This window comes from Aphidius gifuensis, linkage group LG1 (genome assembly GCF_014905175.1).
Source record: "Aphidius gifuensis isolate YNYX2018 linkage group LG1, ASM1490517v1, whole genome shotgun sequence".
NCBI classification, from domain to species: domain Eukaryota; kingdom Metazoa; phylum Arthropoda; class Insecta; order Hymenoptera; family Braconidae; genus Aphidius; species Aphidius gifuensis.
In genome coordinates, this window is record NC_057788.1 from 3,457,282 (window position 1) to 3,477,206 (window position 19,925).

At 22.9% G+C, this 19,925-nt stretch overlaps 5 protein-coding genes across 6 annotated transcripts; 4 read left to right on the top strand and 1 right to left on the bottom strand.

Annotated features, from left to right (window-relative positions):
• The first annotated feature begins 344 nt into the window (after window positions 1-344).
• LOC122861011 (muscle, skeletal receptor tyrosine protein kinase-like) lies at window positions 345-4,816 on the top strand. Its single transcript, XM_044165149.1, has 6 exons — window positions 345-565; window positions 2,192-2,523; window positions 2,614-2,763; window positions 3,459-3,618; window positions 3,718-4,172; window positions 4,296-4,816. Exons 1-6 carry the CDS (start codon window positions 508-510, stop codon window positions 4,782-4,784), a joined length of 1,644 nt encoding a protein of 547 aa, XP_044021084.1. The 5' UTR covers window positions 345-507; the 3' UTR covers window positions 4,785-4,816.
• Window positions 4,817-5,383: 567 nt separating this feature from the next.
• Window positions 5,384-6,362, top strand: LOC122861012 (heat stress transcription factor B-4b-like). Its single transcript, XM_044165150.1, has 2 exons — window positions 5,384-5,982; window positions 6,133-6,362. Exons 1-2 carry the CDS (start codon window positions 5,467-5,469, stop codon window positions 6,265-6,267), a joined length of 651 nt encoding a protein of 216 aa, XP_044021085.1. The 5' UTR covers window positions 5,384-5,466; the 3' UTR covers window positions 6,268-6,362.
• Window positions 6,363-6,514: 152 nt separating this feature from the next.
• LOC122861014 (N-alpha-acetyltransferase 25, NatB auxiliary subunit) lies at window positions 6,515-10,482 on the bottom strand. Its single transcript, XM_044165151.1, has 4 exons — window positions 10,346-10,482; window positions 8,332-10,154; window positions 7,648-8,250; window positions 6,515-7,030 (listed from the first exon to the last, which is right to left on the bottom strand). Exons 1-4 carry the CDS (start codon window positions 10,407-10,409, stop codon window positions 6,806-6,808), a joined length of 2,715 nt encoding a protein of 904 aa, XP_044021086.1. The 5' UTR covers window positions 10,410-10,482; the 3' UTR covers window positions 6,515-6,805.
• Window positions 10,483-10,578: 96 nt separating this feature from the next.
• On the top strand, window positions 10,579-12,266 carry LOC122861017 (activating signal cointegrator 1 complex subunit 1). The gene is made up of 5 exons (XM_044165158.1): window positions 10,579-10,919; window positions 10,983-11,459; window positions 11,536-11,708; window positions 11,770-11,900; window positions 11,964-12,266. Exons 1-5 carry the CDS (start codon window positions 10,699-10,701, stop codon window positions 12,081-12,083), a joined length of 1,122 nt encoding a protein of 373 aa, XP_044021093.1. The 5' UTR covers window positions 10,579-10,698; the 3' UTR covers window positions 12,084-12,266.
• A 155-nt stretch (window positions 12,267-12,421) lies between these two features.
• On the top strand, window positions 12,422-19,924 carry LOC122861016 (rho GTPase-activating protein gacZ). Of its 2 annotated transcripts, XM_044165156.1 has the most exons (7): window positions 12,428-12,785; window positions 14,989-15,408; window positions 16,732-17,541; window positions 17,630-17,866; window positions 17,948-18,043; window positions 18,276-18,386; window positions 18,908-19,924. In XM_044165156.1, the coding sequence occupies exons 2-7, from the start codon at window positions 15,001-15,003 to the stop codon at window positions 19,109-19,111; spliced, it is 1,866 nt and encodes a 621-aa protein (XP_044021091.1). In that variant the 5' UTR covers window positions 12,428-12,785; window positions 14,989-15,000; the 3' UTR covers window positions 19,112-19,924. The 2 variants fall into 2 exon arrangements, with proteins under 2 accessions (XP_044021092.1, XP_044021091.1); XM_044165157.1 differs by lacking the exon at window positions 18,276-18,386 and having other exon boundaries at window positions 12,422-12,785; window positions 18,908-19,918.
• Window position 19,925: the final 1 nt, after the last annotated feature.

Genomic DNA, 19,925 nt, shown 5'->3' on the forward strand with positions numbered 1-19,925 from the left:
CTGACGGTGAAGAGGTTGCAGCAACTTACAAGTTACAAAAATTATATTCATCAGTTGTTCTCAAGCTTTCATCATGTTCACTTCATTAAATCTTTAATAGAAAATTTAAAAAACTAATTATCCAGTGATTAAATAATTATTATAAATTAAAATAAATTTTAAAAAGTGATAATAAATATAAATTCAATTAATATTGTTCTTTTTTTACTTGAAATTTAATTTTTGTGTTGTGAAAAAATATTTACTCGTGTTATAATAATTAATGCATTATTAAAATTAAAAATATTAATAATTATTATAAATTAATGATAAATGACTTTTTTTTTCAACACTTATATTGATAATGTGTTATCACAAAAATATTATTATTTTAAATAAAATCAAAGTCTAAAAAACAATGTGGAAATTAGCTCATTTTTGATAATTAAAAATTTTAATGTGAGCCAGTTTTGTTTAATTTTTTTTTTATGATTTAACATTATTATTCAAAAATAAGAGTTTTTTAAAATGTTGTTAAAAAGGATTCATGGAAATATTCAATCAGCAAGGACTAATAATAATTATGGTAAAAAAGAAATTTTTTTTTTTTGAATTATTTATCATAAATTTGTAATAACAATTTGTTTCTATAATTATTATCATCATCAAATTTTGATAAGAGCTTTTTTTTTTTGCTACTATTATTTCCTCTTTATTTTTCTACATATATTTATTTTTATTTTTGATAATCTCTTGACACTAGATTAAATTGACGTGAACAGGTCGAAGGGCTATTTTGAAACATCATTTACAATTCGATATAAAAATTATTACAAATATTAGATGAATTTCATTTAAATAATTTTATTTATCTACGAATTATTTTTCAATTATATTTCATTCTGAGAAGCAATATTGGTGAATAAATTTTGTTGACCTGTTTTATGAATAGACAGTAAAATTTATTAAAAAAAAAATAAATTTAGATTAAGCAAGTTTAATTAACTGATATTTTTTTAAAGCCATTTGATTTTTATTTTAATATCCATTTTTTAATCCCTTTTTTATTACAAATAAAAATGAGTCTTTGAAATTTTTTTGAGATAAGAAAATAACGATATACACCCGACTCTCTCAACGCTCGTTCATGGGGTCATTGATAACACGAGGGTCGCTCTTGTTCATTTAATATTATCATTATTATTATATGTAATTTTTTTTATTACCAGCTTCTGTTAAACCATCAAAACAAATCACATGATTTTTTTTTTATTTGTTATTTGTATTTTCGGATGACGATAAGAGCTTAAGTATAAAAAAGAAAAAATATGTTTCTGATTATAAATCTGATAAGGATATAGTTGTCGCGACGATTAGAAAAATATATTACATAAAAAAAAAATGAAATAGTTATTGATTATGAAGAATAAATAAATAAATAAATAAGAGATAAAAAAAAAAAAAAAGCTTTATAATGATAAAATAGTTTAAGAAATAAAATTTAGTGAGATTATTTTGAAGGACAACACACCGGGATGTGCTGCTTGATGCGTAGTAATTTCGTTGAAGTATATATATGAATTTGAAAAAAATGGTACATAGATTTGAATAATAATAAGGCGAAAAAAAAGCCGCAATCGTAAAATCGTAAAATAACATTAGAGAGAAGATTTGAGTTTGAATATTATGAGCGATGGCGTTGTCCAAGTTTGCTGACCGTGGCGATAACGCTATGACCCGTTGAAAAGCCTTTTGAATGTCGACAACATGAATGCTTTTACTGTCTTCATCATCATTATTATCACTATAATCATCAACATCATCATCAACATATATAAACTGTTTACTGTATCCATTTCATCAAAAAATATTCAATAGAATTTTTAATAATTTAAAAAAAAAAAAATAAACTCTATTTGATTTAGATTTTTTAATTATTTTTTAAATTAAATTAGTTTAATTAATTATAATATATGCTTGTTTGTTTATTTAAAAAAAAAATAGTAATAAGTTATTTAAACTTAATGAGATAAATTATTTTTCTTTGTCGAAATTTTGTAAATCGAAATGAAAATTTTTTGTCTTTTTTTTTTAAATTTAAATTTATTTAATTAAATTTTTAAATAAACAAAATATTATTTATTATAAATTTATTAAAAATTAAATAAATAAATATATTGATATATTTTTTAAATTATTTTTTTTGATATAGATGTAAACAGAAAAAGAAGGGAAAAAAAAATAAAAACTGAAATTTTAGAAAGTGAATCATCAACAAGGGATTTAAAAAATAAGGATAATAAATTTGATAATTGTATTGATAATCCAGAAAAATGTGGTTTTGATGCAACATGTAGAAAATTTGATAATAATACATCAAGATGTGTTTGTCCAAATGATATGTCAGCACCAACTAATGATTTAAAATGTCCAAATCGTTCAATAATACCAGCAACACCAAAAGCAATACCAAATGTTATGCTTGTACCAAAAAATAATGATATTGAAATTAATAAAACATCAATATCCACAAATGATCCACTGGTTAGTTTAATAAATATTTCGAAATTATTTAAATAATATTTTCAACTATCATTTGTAAATATTAACAATATTGTTATGTTTTTTTTCAAGATTCAGTTGGAAAGTACACATCATACTGGAGGTCCAGAAAAATTTATTGCACTTGGTTGTATAATTTTGTTTATGATTGTAGCATCTTCGATAATATATTTTCTTAGACAACATTGTTATACAAAAAAAGCTAAACGTAAATCATTAGCTGTAAGTATTTTTATCTATTAAAAAAAGACATTAAATAACATACCTGTTTAAATGCCAAATCATGAGAAATAAAATTGACAGCTTGAGGAAAAAAATTAAATCTAAAACTTAAAATAATAAATATATAAATTATAATAAAATTATTTAATAATTTTTCGTAATTTTCATTTAAATAATTTATATATTTAAAATTAAAAAATAAATAAATAAATAATAGTATGTCCATAATTGATAGACAAAAAAAAATTAGCAACTTTTATCCAAAAAAATGGCTAAAAATATTTTTTATATTTTTTAATTTTTATTTATTAAAAATTAGCATATTTTGGTAACTCATTAGACTGAGTGTTTTTATTTTTTTTTCAATTATTATTATCAGTACTCATTAATATAATCAATTAAAAAATTAATTTTTTTTTTTCGTTTTAATTTTAAAAATTTACAAGTGTCTATCTATTTTATCACGACTGTCAATTTTACCCAACGTTTATTTTTCAATTTTAAATATTTATTTTAAAAAAATAAAAAATAAATATTATAAATTTTTATATTTATCAAGTTTTAAAAAACTTATTTAAATATTTTTATTTATTTTTTATTTATTTTTTTTCCATCTAACATTATTCTCAAAAAAAAAATAAAAATTTTGATAAAAACTTTTTGCATTTTCAACATAAAATTATTTACATTTTCAGCTTGCACCAATTAGTTTGAAAGAAAGTTTATTGCCAATTAAATATACATCAAATACACAATACTTTGGTGGTACACCACTTGAAATACCAATAGTAAGAAGAGAAAATTTAACATTTCTCGATGTTATTGGTGAGGGATGTTTCGGCAAAGTGTACAAAGGTAAAAATCACTAATTTAAAAAAATTGTTTAACATACTATACAATATAATTGATTCAAAAATATTTTATAAATCTAATTTTCATTTTTTTCTTTTCAAGGTGAACTCAATCATGGTGATAGTAAAGAAATAATAGCTGTTAAAGTTTTAAAAGATTTAGCATCATCCGAAGCTGAAGAAGATTTCATGAGAGAAGTTGAAACAATGTCGTCATTCAAACATGAAAATATCTTATCACTTATTGGTATTGTTCAACATGATACAAATACATCACCATGGATGATATTTGAGTACATGCTGTATGGTGATCTTGCTGATGTGCTAAGATCAAATTCACAAGAATTTAAAAATGACATACCTGGTTTAGCACCACTTAATCGTGAATCATTACATTACATTACAATTCAAATTGCTGCTGGTATGAATTATTTATCATCACAAAGATTTGTACATCGTGATTTGGCATGTAGAAATTGTCTTGTTGGCCTTGATCTTGTTGTTAAAATTGCTGATTTTGGTATGTCAAGAGATGTTTATACATCTGATTATTACAAGGTAAATAAATCATTCAATTTTTTGTTAAATTAATGAGCTACAGAGTATAACAATAAACCAAATAATATCATCAAGTTTTATCATCATCATTTAATTTATATATTTATGCTTCTTTTTTGTTAGATTGGCGGTTCTCGAATGCTTCCAGTACGTTGGATGTCACCAGAAAGTGTATTGTACGGACGTTTTACTCTCGAATCAGATGTTTGGAGTTTTGGTGTTGTCCTTTGGGAAATATATTCATATGGTAAACAACCATACTATGGGCATAATAATGAAGAAGTCGTTAAATTAATACTGCAGGGAATAATGCTTATACCACCAGAGGATTGTCCCACTTTTATTTGTCAAATAATGTCAGATTGTTGGAAAAGTGAAGCACGTGATCGTTGTAAATTTTCTGATATACTTGAAAAATTAGAAAATGAAAAAAAATTTAATGATAAATGTGATATTATTAATTTACCAAGACCACCACAAGGACCAATATCAATTAGATCACCAAATGGTGATCTTGATACTGAGGGTTATCTTGTTCCAGCAGTAACTCAACCACGTGAATATTTACAACCACTTCCTCCTTCTATTTATTCATCACCTTATGATGTTTAAATCAAATTACTTTTAATTACAATAATAATATTTAAAACAATCAAAATATAGCTTTAAATAAAAGCTTAAATATTTATACAAAAAAATATAGTATTATTTTTAATTGATAAATGAAAGTTTTTTTTTTTTTTTTAATTAAATTGTAAATAATTTTTAATAATAATAGTTTGTTACTACTGCTGTATATTTTTTGTTTTGCTAATTTTCTTTTTTTTAAATTTTAGAATTTAAAGAATAATGTTGACAATAGTTATTATATAAATTGTAAATAATTTTTTTTTTTTGTTTAAATAACATTTATAAATATTAATTATGTGAATAAATATTATTTTAAAAAAATTATTATTTGTATATTGTTGAATTATTTATAAAAATTATTTTCTTTTTTTTTTCTATATTCTATATATTTCTATATATTGTTTATTAATTTACAAACTTTTAATTAAAATGAAAAAACATTTTTTCTAATTATTTATTTATGAATTTTTTTTAGTTTTTAAAATTTGTCGTTCTCATGTGATCTTTCCTTATTAGTAGTTAGTCATCGTGTTCAACTGTTTTTGTTTTTTTTTTTCTATTGGCTGAAAAAAGAAAAAAAATAAACAAAAGACATTCATCAGTTGGTTTTTAAAGACCACCATTATATCAAGGAAAAAAAAGGCAATTAATTAATAAAATAATTATGTATGATAATTGTTCAATATTGACAACAAGATTTCCTCAAAAATTATGGAAAATAGTTAACGAGTGTAAAACAAGTGCAATAAGTTGGAACACAAATGGAACATCAATACTTCTTGATTACAAAAAATTTCATGAACAATATTTAAGTCCAGGAAATGAGATATTTAAAACAAGTAATATGACAAGTTTTATACGTCAATTAAATTTATATGGTTTTCGTAAAGTAACATCACACAATCGTGATCCAATGTGTAATTTAAAAAACCCAGATATTCATGAATTTACACATGATTATTTCAATCGTAACTGTGAAAATTTATTGACAAAAGTATGTCGTAAAGCATCAAGAAAGAGTAAAAAAATTCATCAACAACATAATAATTATTATCATCATCATCATCATCATCATCATCATCATCAACATCAGCGTGAACAAGCTATCAAATATTTCCATCAACCAACAAAAGATATTAAAATTTATCAACAAGGATTAACTCGTCTTCAAATGTGTCAGGTATAAAAAAAAAGAAAATATGAATTTCATTATAAATAATTTCACCAAGTTTAATGATTCTTCTAATAATTTATTTATTTATTTATTAGTAAATTTATTAATGATATTATTTAATTAACTTTTAATTGACTCATGAAAAATTTAACACAGCTCACTCTGAGAAGAACACTGGATCAAGCTGTTGCTGATTATCAACATCAGAAAAAACTTGAAAATGAATACAATTATTTTAATGATAAACATTCAACTTACTGTGTTTTATCATACTCCCATCTACAGAGTTAACATCAACTTTAATAATTAATTATTAATTTAAAAATTTATCCACACACTCACACATACAATTTATTTTTTTTATATAAATTATTCTATTTATTGTGCACTCAAATTAATTAAAATTAAAAAAAACCAAACGCAAAAACAAATGAAGTTTAATAATAATAATGAAAAAATTTATTTAAAATTTATTAATGGCAGTGTTTTAGTTAAAAATAAAAATAATTAATTAAAAAATATTAATTTGCACCAAAATATTTTTTTTTTTTTCTTTTCTTTTCTTAAAATTTGTCATTTATTTATGAAAAAAAATAAAATAAAAATAAGGTGAGGTACTACTGGCTTATGTACACATTGATTGGGATTTATTTTTCATAATATTAATTATTGTTATTAATTATTGTGATGTATTTGTAGTGTTTTTCAAAATTAATATTTATTTGAAATTTAATTTTTTTGTACGTTTTTTTAAAATATTATTTGTTTATTATTGTTGTTTGTTATTGGTTAATTTTTTTTTTGTTGTTTTTTGCTAATTTATATAGCATTAGCTTCGAAGATTATTAATTAGTTTGGCAGTAAGCTGTAATCTTGCTTTTAATGTGCAACAACAGCGTTCAATACTATCACGTGCTCGTCCACAAACAACTTGTGTTGCATGATAAACATCTGAATCAAGACCAGTTATAAGTGGACGTGATTGAAGATCATTCAATATAGTTTCTAACTTTTGAATTTTTTCAGTAAGTAAATTGCCCATTTCTGTCCAACTCTGTAACAATAAAATAAAGTATATAATTAGTTTTATAAAAGTTTTAATATCTCGTGTATCTCAAAGTTTAATTAAAACTTTTATTCAATTAATAGTTTTTTTATTTTTATCAAAAGGATGTTCAACACATTGTTAATACTGCTGAAAAGACTTGTTGACAATTGTTATTATTTTTATGCAACTTTGAAACTTTAACATTTTTATTTTTCTTTAAATTTTAAGTATCTTTATTGAAAATTTCGAAATAAATTTTTTCGAAATAATTATTGATTTTAATTTAGAAATTATTTAGTCTAATTTTTTATAAATAATTAATCAACGAATTAATAAACAAAAAAAAATGATAAAAAATTGTATTAATTAAATTTTAATTAAAAATTTTTTTTCTATCAAAAAAAATACCAACAGATAAAATCCTTGTTTTTTTTTTTGACAAGTTTTTGAGTAATGAAGCTAATAAATAGTTGAAAAATAAAATGAAAAATGTTATTTAAAAGTTTTTCATACTGGTAAAAGTACAGATTGTAATAAATTTAAAACTTTGTATTTAAATTTTTGAAAAAAATTAATTAAAAAGCAATAAGTACAATTAATAAAATAAAAAAATAATTATTTACCTGGGTGTCATCAGGAGTCAATGATGATATGTCACGATTATTTTTTTTTCTATTTCTTCTATTATTAACTTCAGGATGTGATTTACTAATTGAAGCAACACAAATAAGTCCCAAAAATGCAAGTGTTTCACCACACGTTGATGCTCTCAAAAAAAAATCTTTATAAGATACTGGACCATCTGATTCTGGTATTGGTAATGGAATTAATGATTTTGATATACGTATAGCTTCAATACAATCAGAATCTGGTTTCGAAAATTGTGATATCGAATCAGCAAGTCTAGCAATAATACTTAATTGTTCAGATTCATATGCTTCACGTACACGTTCAACAGCATCAAGTGGTACAAGTATACTTTCAACTCTTATTTTTTTATCATTTGTCATAAATTTATCAATACACTTTGGTATACGTTCATTATTTATAATATTTAATTCACTTGATAATTTAGCAAGTAACGTTGATGATTTTTCTTCAACAGATGCTGCTATTATTCGTAAAATTGAATTACGTGCTGCTAATATTTGTATCATACAAGCACGTGTATCATCATATCTTCTTGGATCATTAGAATCAGACAAAGGTTCCCATCCAGCAACAACCTATTTTACAAAAAAAACAAAATAAATAAAATACACATCTCATTATTTATTATAAAAAGTCAATCAATCAATTATTATTACCTCAAGATCACGATTATCACGTAATGCATCCCATTTAATTGAATCTTCATGTGGTTGTACCCTCATTGGATTTAATGTTGCCATAAAATTTTTAGGATTATCACACCAACTTAATTCAAGTAACATTTTATCAACAGTTGATGTTGAAAAATGTATTGAATTTTCAAGTCTATCTCTTAATTCAACAAACTCTTGTATTTTAACAAAACTACCATATTTATATGCAAATGTTAAACGATCAGCACTATGTTTATAATTTGCAACTGAAAATTTAACAGTTTGATCAAGTACAACAGCAGCACCAGATAAATGTCCCATTGGTGCTAATAATGGTGCATGTAAATAACCCAATGAATCAAGTTGTATTTGTTTAACATCAAGAAATGAATATGCACAATTTGCAGCAACAATAAGACCAGCTTCATGATATGCTCTAACAAGCATTATTTTTAAATGAAAATTAGCTGGACTTGTGTATAATGCACGTTCTAATAATACCATTGTTTGATAAAGATATTTAGCATCATTAGTATCATACCACATTTGAATTAATAAATGTGATACAATTGTAATATATGAATCAAATGGTGCAAAATCAGTAACTAATCTTTCATCAGATGGACATAATTTACTACCAGCTTCATAATAATTACATAAATGTTTAACAATAATATTTCTTTGTTTTGTATCAATAATTGGTGAATGATGCATACCACATATACGTTTAATTTCTTCAAGATGTATATGACGTAATAATTGATCAGTTGTTGTTGGTAAATCATCATAATCACCAAGACCAACATCAAGTTTAATATTATTTATTAATAATAATTTATCATTGTCTGTTAATAAATTAAGATACAAACGTAAATCACCAACAACACAACCTTTATTACCAAATTGATTAAAATATTTTCTCATTAATTTAATAATATCAATATTATTTAATAATTCAATATTATTTGTACGTTTTATTAATTCAAATATACCAAGTTGTGGTCCACGATATTTTTTACCACATTTATCTGATATTTTTTGTAAAAATTCTAAACAATCAATTGGTTTATTAATATTTAATGATGATGTTAAATAATTTAAATAATATGTCCAATTATCTGGATCATCAATTATTAATTTTTTATATGACATTTCAGCAATATCATATTTTTTTAATTTAAGATATAACATTGCTTTTTTTTCATCAATACCAGATAATTTATCAGCTAATTTACCAGATAATACATTTAATATATCATTGTCTTTACCTTGACGTTCTAATATCATAATATATAATTGTACTTCTTGTTCAGCTTCAAGTTTATTTTCATTAACAAGTTTTAGCACCATTCTTTCAGCAAGTGGTAATATTATATTTTTCGATAATTTATCATCAGCTTCAATTGCTTGCATAACAATACTCATAACAGCCCAAAAATAATATGGATTTTTAGATGATAATTTATACAATGACATTGCTGTTTGTTGTTGTTTTTTATAATCACCTAAACGTACATATGACATAAATAAATGAGTTAATAATTCTTCATTTGTTGGATCAGCTTTTGCTGCTGCCTCATAAACTTCACGTATTTTTTCTGGTTGATGAATTTCTTTGTAACATATACTCATTGCTTGTAGTGTTGCATCTTCACATGGTATTTCACTACGTACTTTATCCATTATTAACTGACAATCATCTTCTTTACCAAGACGTAATAATGCAAGTGCTTTTAATACTCTTGCACATTGATTTGTTGGTTGTTTTTTCAATACTTTATCAGCTTCTTGAAGTGCTTTTTTATTGTTTCCATTGTCCAGCCATTCTATCAATTAATAATCATTCATTAAATCATCATATTTACTATTAATAGAATTATCAATTTTTTTTTTTTTTAAATGCATTTATTACATAACCTAACATACCGGTCTTGAATAATTATTGTATTTTAAATTTTTCGATTTTATTTATATTTATTACTAATATTATTAATTATTGTAATTTTTTTTTTATTACCGTATATTGGACGTAGACGACGTTCATTGACTGTGTTGTCCACATGGGCTTTTGATGCCATCATAATATGATGATGATCAATGATGATCTTGATGGTTCAATTTCAAATGCTAAACATTTTTCCGGTGTGCTCTGCTTTTGCTCTCTCTCTCGGGTATTTTTTTTTTATTATCTTGCAAAAAAAAAAAGAGAGAGAGAGAGAATTACTGTACCGACAAAACTAACCTCTTGGGTCTAGGCACCTTGTTGATGATGATGATGATGATGATTATTGTTGTCGTCTGTCGAAGCTGTCTGTTTTGTTATTAACTTTGTAAATAATAAATATTAGGTACATTTGTTTGTAAATAAAAATGGACAAAAATATATTAGATCCAAAAGTTGTTTGGGTTGAGGGTAGATGTTATAGATTTTTTGAAAGTAATTGTTGGGGATTAAAAAGTGAAGAGCCTTATGTTGAAGATGATGATGATGGATATGAAAAATTAATGGATCTCATTGACAAACATGATGATGATTATCTTGTAACATCATGTGGTGAAGGAAAATTTAAACATTCATTTTCACTTCCAGAGTATGTTATTATTAATTGCTTAGATATTGATATTAAATATTAATTATGATTTATTATTTACAGAGTATTTTATCGTTTTATTGTTGGTATAAAAGGTTCAACAAAAAGAAACATTGAACAAGAAACACAAACAAAAGTTCAAGTACCAAATGCTAAACAACAACAATCTGGTAATCCAGCAAATAAAAAAAATGAATTAACAATGGGTGAAGCAATTATTATAACTGGATCATCTAGAGAATGTATATTATCATGTCGTCGTAAAATTGATCTTTTGGTTGAATCAAATAGATGTAAAATACGACCAAATTATTTTATATCAATTCCATTGAATACAAATGTTAAAATATTTGATAAATTTATTGAATTTAAAAAAGCTATTATTGATAATCCTGATTCTAAGCGAATGGGTATTGTTGATGATTTATTTGTCAGTGAAAATAAGTTACATTTGACTATTGGTGTTATGTTACTTATTGATGACAATGAACAACAAGAAGCAATAAGTCATTTGGAAAAATGTGTCAATGAAATTATCAAGTAATTATCAATTTTTTGCTATTAATTTTACATTTTATATTATATTTATTTGTTGTTTCTTTTTTGTATTATCAAGGCCACTTTTGAATGCTAAAAATGGACCACTTGTATTCAAAATCCAGGGTGTTGATGTGTTTCGTGATCGACGTTATGATTTAAAACAAACAAATATTTTATTTGCTAAAGTATCACCAAGTCAATTGCTCCAAGATATTGCTAATAAAATATATTTATATTTCTTTGAAAAAGGTTTGTTGTTATGATAAATTATTATCAATTAATAAATTAATTATTACGTTTATTTAAACAGGTATTATGAAAGAAAATAAATCAAAAAGTGTACAACTTCATATGACTTTGATGAAAAGTAGTAAATTAATCGACACCAAGCTTGGGAATCATGATAAACCACCAAATTTTGATGCAACAAAGATCATGCAGGTATTTATAAATATAAATAAAATAATAAAGACAAATTAATTATAATGGAAATTGCTATTTTAGGATTATAAAGATTACGAATTTGGTGAAGCTGTTTTCGATACTCTTCAAATATGTGATATGGAATCAGACAATGATGATGGGTCTTATAAAAATATCGTAGAAATTGATTTATCGAAATAATTGTAAATTACATAAAAAATTACATTAATATATTATTTATTTATAAAAAACAATTATAATTTTTTTTTTTTTTTTTAAATAGTAACAAAGGTTTTTATTTTGATTTTATTCATTTTGAATTATTTAATTTATTGTGATCTAATTTTGTTATTTTTTTAAGTCTTTGTTGCGTTTTTTTTTTTTTTTTTGCCTTAATATTTATTTAATTTATTTATAATTTTATAAATAAATAAAGCGACAAATCGTCCAGTGGCCAATAATGGAACTCAAAAAATCAACCAATGAAATTTTACAAAATGTCGATGTCGTGTTGTATGAAAAGAAAAAAAATAATAATAACTGTTGTGTCAGTTTGCTTGCTTGCGTCGTCGCACAGCATGTCATTGCACAAGTAATTATAAAAAAATATAATTAAAATAATATTTATTACATACCATACGTTGAAACTATTTTTATAATATTTAAAAAAAAAAAAAAACAACAGTGTGTGTAGAAAAAATTAAAAACAACCATATGTCAAACTGTGACGTAATTATTTTATTTATTTATTTATTTAAGTTTTAATTTTAATAGTGTTTATGTGCTAATTGACATTCCTAGCAATTTATAATTAAATAATTTTTTTGTATATTTTATAAATAATTGTTGTTATGACAAAACAACCCGGTTAATTTTTTTTATCATCACGTGACACTCAATGAGGTAATTTTTTATTTCATTAAAATTTTTAATTAAATATATTTAGATTAGCTTTATGTTGAAATAATTATTGTTAATAATTATTACATTTGTTATTTTAATTTTTGAAAATTTTTTTAATTATAAACTGGTGGTTTTTCGAGGTCATTTTATCATTATTATCCAACTCATAACTCATTGTACTTGTTCTTCAAGGTTCAAAGCTCTTGCAATCTGTTTTTTTTTTTTTTTTTTTCAACAAATCAAGAACATATTTACTGTTAAATAATAAGTATATTTTTAAAATTTTAAAACTAATTTTTTAACACTTTATAAACGATATTATAATGGAGAAAAAAAAATAATTTATTGGAAATTTTATGGATTGTTTAGGTGGTGTTCTTTATTGTTTGTGTATATTGCTCTTGAAATGGAAATTTTTTTTTTATAAATATAGAAAATCGATATTTAATTTGAGGGATGATAGAAAAAAAAAATAATAATTGTATGTGGTAGTTGTTTTTTTTTCATGATAATAATCAAGAAAATAAAAATGAGTAATAATTTTTTTTTTATTTTTTATTATTATCTTTAGTTTCAATAAATAATAAATTATTATTGTCATACAGGATAATAAAAAAATAAATTATTAAATTCTCTAAACACTTGTACATTATTTATAAAAAAAAATTTATAAATTTTCATTTTTTTATAAACAATTTAACAAATTAAAATTAAAAAATTTTCCAATTAATCTAACTCTTTTTTTACTTAATACTTTTTATATTATAATTTTTTTACTTTCACTATTTCATTATATAGATAAAAAAATATTTTAAATTTAAAAACAAATTAACAATTAAATTGACTGTAATTATTATTAAAAATAATAACAATTATAAGGAGGAAAAAAGAAAAAGATTATAAAAAAAAGTTGAAAAACAATGAAAACAATAAAAAAATTTTTCCTATTTTTTTTTTTTAATAATGATTGTAAATGTTAATAATTATTCAATTTTTTTTTTAAAACAATAATAATAATATTATAGACATTATTAATATAAAAAAAAAAAAAAAAATTATTTAAATTATTTATTTATTTTTGATGTAATAAATTTAGTGAGAAACTGACCTGGGTTTTTTTGTCAATCAATATGTCCTCGACCTCTTGATACTTTCCTTTCTAAATATTATTTATTTATTATTATTACTATTTTATTTGACTGTTATGTAGTAATAAAGTATAGTTTAAATGTTCATCAGGTGAAAGTGCAGAACTAATTTACCACAGGAAGCCTTTTACTTGAATTTATTTAAATTTAAACTCGTTGATATTTTTATTTTTTAATGAAAAGTTAATTTTAATAAATATATATTTTAAAAATATAAATAAATCATCATATAATTATGAAATTTACATTGTTCTTGTTTCTTAATTTATGAATCGTTGAATAATAAATTGACCTTATGACTTCAATTGCCTCAAGTATTCTTATTATCATTTTTTTTTTTTATTGCTAAAAATTAACTTTTATAGTTTTTTTTTTTCGATTTAATTTTATTGGCAGTAGAAATAGATTTTCTATATAAAATTTTTCGAATGTTACATGATGATTTCAAGTAAACTGAAAGATTTTTATAAAAAAATAATTTTTTTTTTCTGTCCCTGACCCTGAATGTCAAACTGATATTTGCAAGTTTATTTTTCGACTCCAACTTGATTGGACAAATTTCCAGAGATTCATATCGCCATTGACGACAAAGTAAAAAAATCCTGCTTGTTGGCAACGACTAGCATAACACACAATCAAGGTTATTCATTGAATAGTAAAAAAAAAAAAAGAAAATTAATAATAATACCCTGTAATTTATCTGGCAATCAAAAAACCACAAACAAAAGAAAAATTAACTTGAAATTTTTAGAAAGCCATATAAAAAAACGAATGAAATTGAAATTTATATTGTAAAATTTTTTCAAAGCAATCATATTACTAATTAATTAATTAAAATAAAATTCCACTGTCTCAATAAAGCCACAATTTATCTGGAAGCTGATAATGATCATTTTTCTTATGATTAACTTAATTTTTTTTTTTTTAATAGATAAGCTCATTCTTATCACAAAAATACACAAATATTTGTGTTTGAAAAAACAAAAACAATTGTCTCAATTGGATTTTATTAACTTGTTTTTAAATTTTAAATAAATAATTTATATTATTTACAGATAAAAATAAAAATGGTTAGCAAAAATACAAGTGAGCCCAATTTGGGTTTAAAATCAGCAATAACATCACCAACACTGTCATCAACTCCAACATCAAATGAATACAAAAAAATAATAACAGCATCACCAGTATCATCACCAACTGGAAGCTGTAATAATTCAACATCAGGAATAAGTCCAGGTGGTGATTCAAAAATACCAAGACCGTCGCCAACAGCTTTGCGTCGTTCATCGAGCATGCGCTTACGTGGTGAACGTGGATATAATTGTAATTTCAGGACCACTAGCTCTTCTTCTCCTGCATCAAATCCTATAAAACAGTATCATCAAAGACACAATTTACAAAGTTTACAACATCAGAACGATTTATTTCCCGCAATCACGGAGAATGGAGTGGATTCACCAAGACATCGTACACTTGTAAGTTTATTTAATTATAATTATCAACAATTTCATTAACAATAAACAATAATTATCAATTAAAAGCTAAAAATTTAAATATTTTTCATTAATTCATTTACGTATTTATGTAACTAATTAATTAAATTTTAAAAAATATTTAAATTTGTTGTGAAACCAGGTGAAAAAAAAATAAAAAAAATATTTTAAATCTACTTTTAAAATACAAATAACAATAATAATGAATTTTACAGTCAAAAAAAAAAATATTGTTATGCATTATTTAAACTTATTTAAACATATTGTTATTGTAAAAATTTTTTTTTTATTTTTAAATTCCATATAGTTTATTTTATTATTTTTGTTATCATTTGAAAGTTGCTTATGAGCCTTGAAATATTATCATTAATAAGCTAGTAGTACGTATAAATAAATTGTTATTATTTTTTTTAAGTGAAAAATTAAATAATCGATATTGAGCAACTTCCTTAGTCCTGCGTACCTGTTGAAGTTGGTTTTATATTACCTGGATGATACTGCGTATCCTGGTTGACCTGATTTTGCCTAAAATTCATCAAAAAAAAATGATATAATAATTGAAATCACAACGAAATAAATAAAATTAATAAAAGAAAAAGTTTATTGACTTTGTAAGATTACAGACCCTCTTTGCTCTAGATTTTCTTTTGCACTTGTATATGCCTCCTAGACAAAGTTAATTTATTAATATTATTCGTTTATTTTACAATAGTGCAAGAGAGATAAAATATATGAAAATAAATGAAAATTGAGGTGGATAGAAAAGAGACAAGAGGTCACCGGCCAAACTGACCTCTTGGATAATATTTTGCGTCGGCGCAGATATTCATCAGACCATCTTCTGGGTCTGTATGTATACGTGGTGATATTACGAAAATTTTTTTGTTTACTCTAAATTTATATATATCTCACAAAGTGGCCTAAATTTTTTTTCCAAATATTATCTATTTAAATTTATATTAATTTTTTTATTTCATAATTCAACTGCGTATATACAGCTCATTGTTTTTTTTTTTCTTGATAATGATTACAAAATATTATTTATTATTTTGAATTTTTTTTCTTTATAAATGTCTAATTGGCAATTATTAAAAAATGGTGATCGCAGAAATGCACATAGTTGTCCATCGGTGAGATATTTATTTAAAATAAAATGAATAAATAATTAAAAATGAAAAAAATAAAAATTCGAAAAAATTAAATTATTAAAGAATTTTTATGTTTTTTAAATATTTAAACAAGTGTTTTACAGTTGAAGGATTATTTCGAAATATAAATTAATTATTGTTGATATTTTTGTTACAGAGTTTATCACTGACACCTGCAAGACCGCGTTCAAGAAATGCGGTTGGTGAAACATCATCATCATCATTAATTGGTGATGACAGTGATGTTGAAAGTGTTAAAAGTTATGGAAGTGCATGTAGTACAGCAAGTGCATGTGACCATGCACATTTTGCATTAAATGGTACAACATGGTCTGGTAGATCACGTAAATATGTTGTTCATTGTTCAAATAATACAAATGATCCAGAATATTTAACACCAACTCAACGTTCATCACGTCAAATACGTAGACTACAAATACAATTAAATGATGCTAAAAAATTAATTGATGATAAAGATGCTGAGTTAGTAAAATTAACCCAAGAAGTTGTTGAATTACGTTTATATAAAGCATCATTAAATAGTCCAGATGATAAAACTGATAGTAGTGATGCATTAACCGTCCGTGAAAATAATCAATTATCACCAGAAACACCATCATATGATTTACCAAATGAAAATAATATTATTAATGATAACAATAATATTATAACACAAACTATTAATAATGAATTGGCAATATCACTTGCTGATTCTGGTCATTTTGATGATGACACTAATAATAATAATAAAGATTTAGATTTAAAAAATAATATACATCATGTTGATCATGATTTATCAATATTTAAAAATGTATTTATACAAACAGATATGACTAATATTGATTTAGATAAGCTAATTGATGATGTTAAAAAAGAAATTGTTGAAAATTATGAAAGTAGAATTGACGAAATGCAACGTGCACATATTGATGAATTACAAGATTTAAAACAAAAACATAATGACAAGGTAATTGTATTGAAACAATCAGATTAAATTAATTAACAATAAGTATACTGTAATTTAATTTGATTTTTTTTTTTTTTTTAAACAACAGGTTGAAAGTTTATTAAATCAATTGTCAGAAATAAATACACAATTATTGAGTATTCGTCCGTCCATGGATTCAGCAGATGCAAAAATAATTGAGCTAGAAAAACAACTTGAAAAAACAAAAGCTGAATTAATTGAACAAAAAACAATGATGGATGAACAAGAGGAGAGAAATAAACAAATGTACCTGAAAATGTATTCAAAGGGCCAAGAAGCAGCAAGACTTGAAGCAGCTGATCAGGTTAATATTTAAAAAAAAATCATTAACAATTTAAAAATAAATAAAAAATAATTTAATTAATATTTTATCAATTAATTTTAGATATTTGAACATGCTAGTACAAATCCACCAAAAGTAACAGTTGCTCAATTGATGCAACAATTAAGTGTAACACAAATTGAACTTGAAAATATCAAGGTAATGAATTTAATTAAATTTAGCATTGTTAAATTAATAAATAATATAATTTTATTTTTTATAATTAATTAATTATTGTGGTACTATTGGGAATAATTAATTTTTTAAATTTATTATTTGCTTTTTACTATTTTTATCCTTTACTAACACAGCCTTAACTAACTATTGTTACAAAAAACACTTTTTTTTTTTTCATTTTTTTTTATTTGTTTGGTCGCTGCTTAACTTGCAGGGTACAAGCAGTACAAGCTACTTGCCACAACTTCAAATTACAGCTCATCGTAGCCAGGGTTTATTAAGTGCTCAGGAGGCTGTTTCTCTTTGGGTCCGTGCTACACGTAAGGTCTGTATTTCCAAACAGGAAAATAACAAAATTTGGAAATGGGTCAATTTATTTAAATAAAAATAAATACACTAAATTTATTTATTTATTATTGCAATTTTAAATCAACACTATGTTATTTATTTAGCATAAAATTTTATTATTATTTTTTAAATTTATTGTGATTGCTAGCAGTGGTTGTGTCGCAAGCATGCAATCAAGTTTTTAAAATAAAATGAAAAAAAATATATTTTTTATATAATTTTAAATTAGTTTTGTTTATTATTGTTGTGTTTATTTATTTTTATTATTATTCATAGACAGTGTACGAAATACAAGGAAGAAACAGCCTCTTATAAATAATTTTTTTTTTCTTTTTGAATGTTTAATTTAAACTATTTCTGCTTTTGCTTTTTTGCAGGAATTGGTTTTTTCATTTGTTTAATTAATTATTTATGTTTGTTTGTGATTATTGTTGATAATATAAATTATAGTTACTTTTTATTTTCATGTATTTAAGTTTGTTTTTTTTTTTATTTTAGGCAATGTATAGAAGAATTGTCGAGTCGAGAAATCAAGGAACTTTGGATCCAGAAATAACACTTCAATTTTTAAAATCAGCTATTTATTATTTTTTAACAGACAAAGAAAATCATCATGGTCATTTAAATGCTATTGAAAGTATTCTTGGTTTTACTGATAATGAAAAATTAAATATCGAAAAAGTTTATGGGAATAGAAAATAATTATAGAAAAAAAAAGAAAGCTTTTATTTATCAATGGTACTGACTTTAAATTTTTTATCTATTATTTTAGATAAAATTTTATCAATCGACTAGACAAAATCATTTATCAATGCAAATATAATTTTAACTATTTAAAATTAATTTATTTATCGAAATTGTAAATTGTAAAAAAAAGTAAATCTATTGGAATTATCATTTTTCCATTTTAATAATTCAACTATTTATTTATTAAATCAGTACCACATATATTTATTTTAAATAATCATTAAAATATAAATAAAAACTTGATAATTATTGATTAAAAAAATTTTATTAATAGCTTTATTAATATTTAAATAAATTAGCTAGAAATTTAAATATTTTTCAATGCATTCGCTAGTTTTTTTTTATGTGTATCACGTGTTCTGATGATTTTAATTTTTGTCAATGAAAAAAAATACGCAAATAAAGCTCAAAAAAAAAAAAAATGATTAATTGGCTGTGTTCGCGTTAAAATTTGAACACCCAAAGTTATAAAAAAATAAAATATATTTATCAAAATCCTTAGCGTTTGCTTCTAAATAACAAATCGTCCTTGAATATATTTAAAAATAATTAAGAAGAATTTTAAAAATTATACTAATCATCGAGACTGAAGGAAAGAAAAAAAAGAAAATTGCCTTTGCATGTAAATGAGTGTCAAGCACCCATTATTATAAATAATTTAAAAAATGTAATAAAAAAAAAATAGGCTAATACATCCATAGTTAATTGACGGTCGAAATAATGTAAAAAAAAAATATATTAAATTAATAAAATAAAGCTAAACAAATGA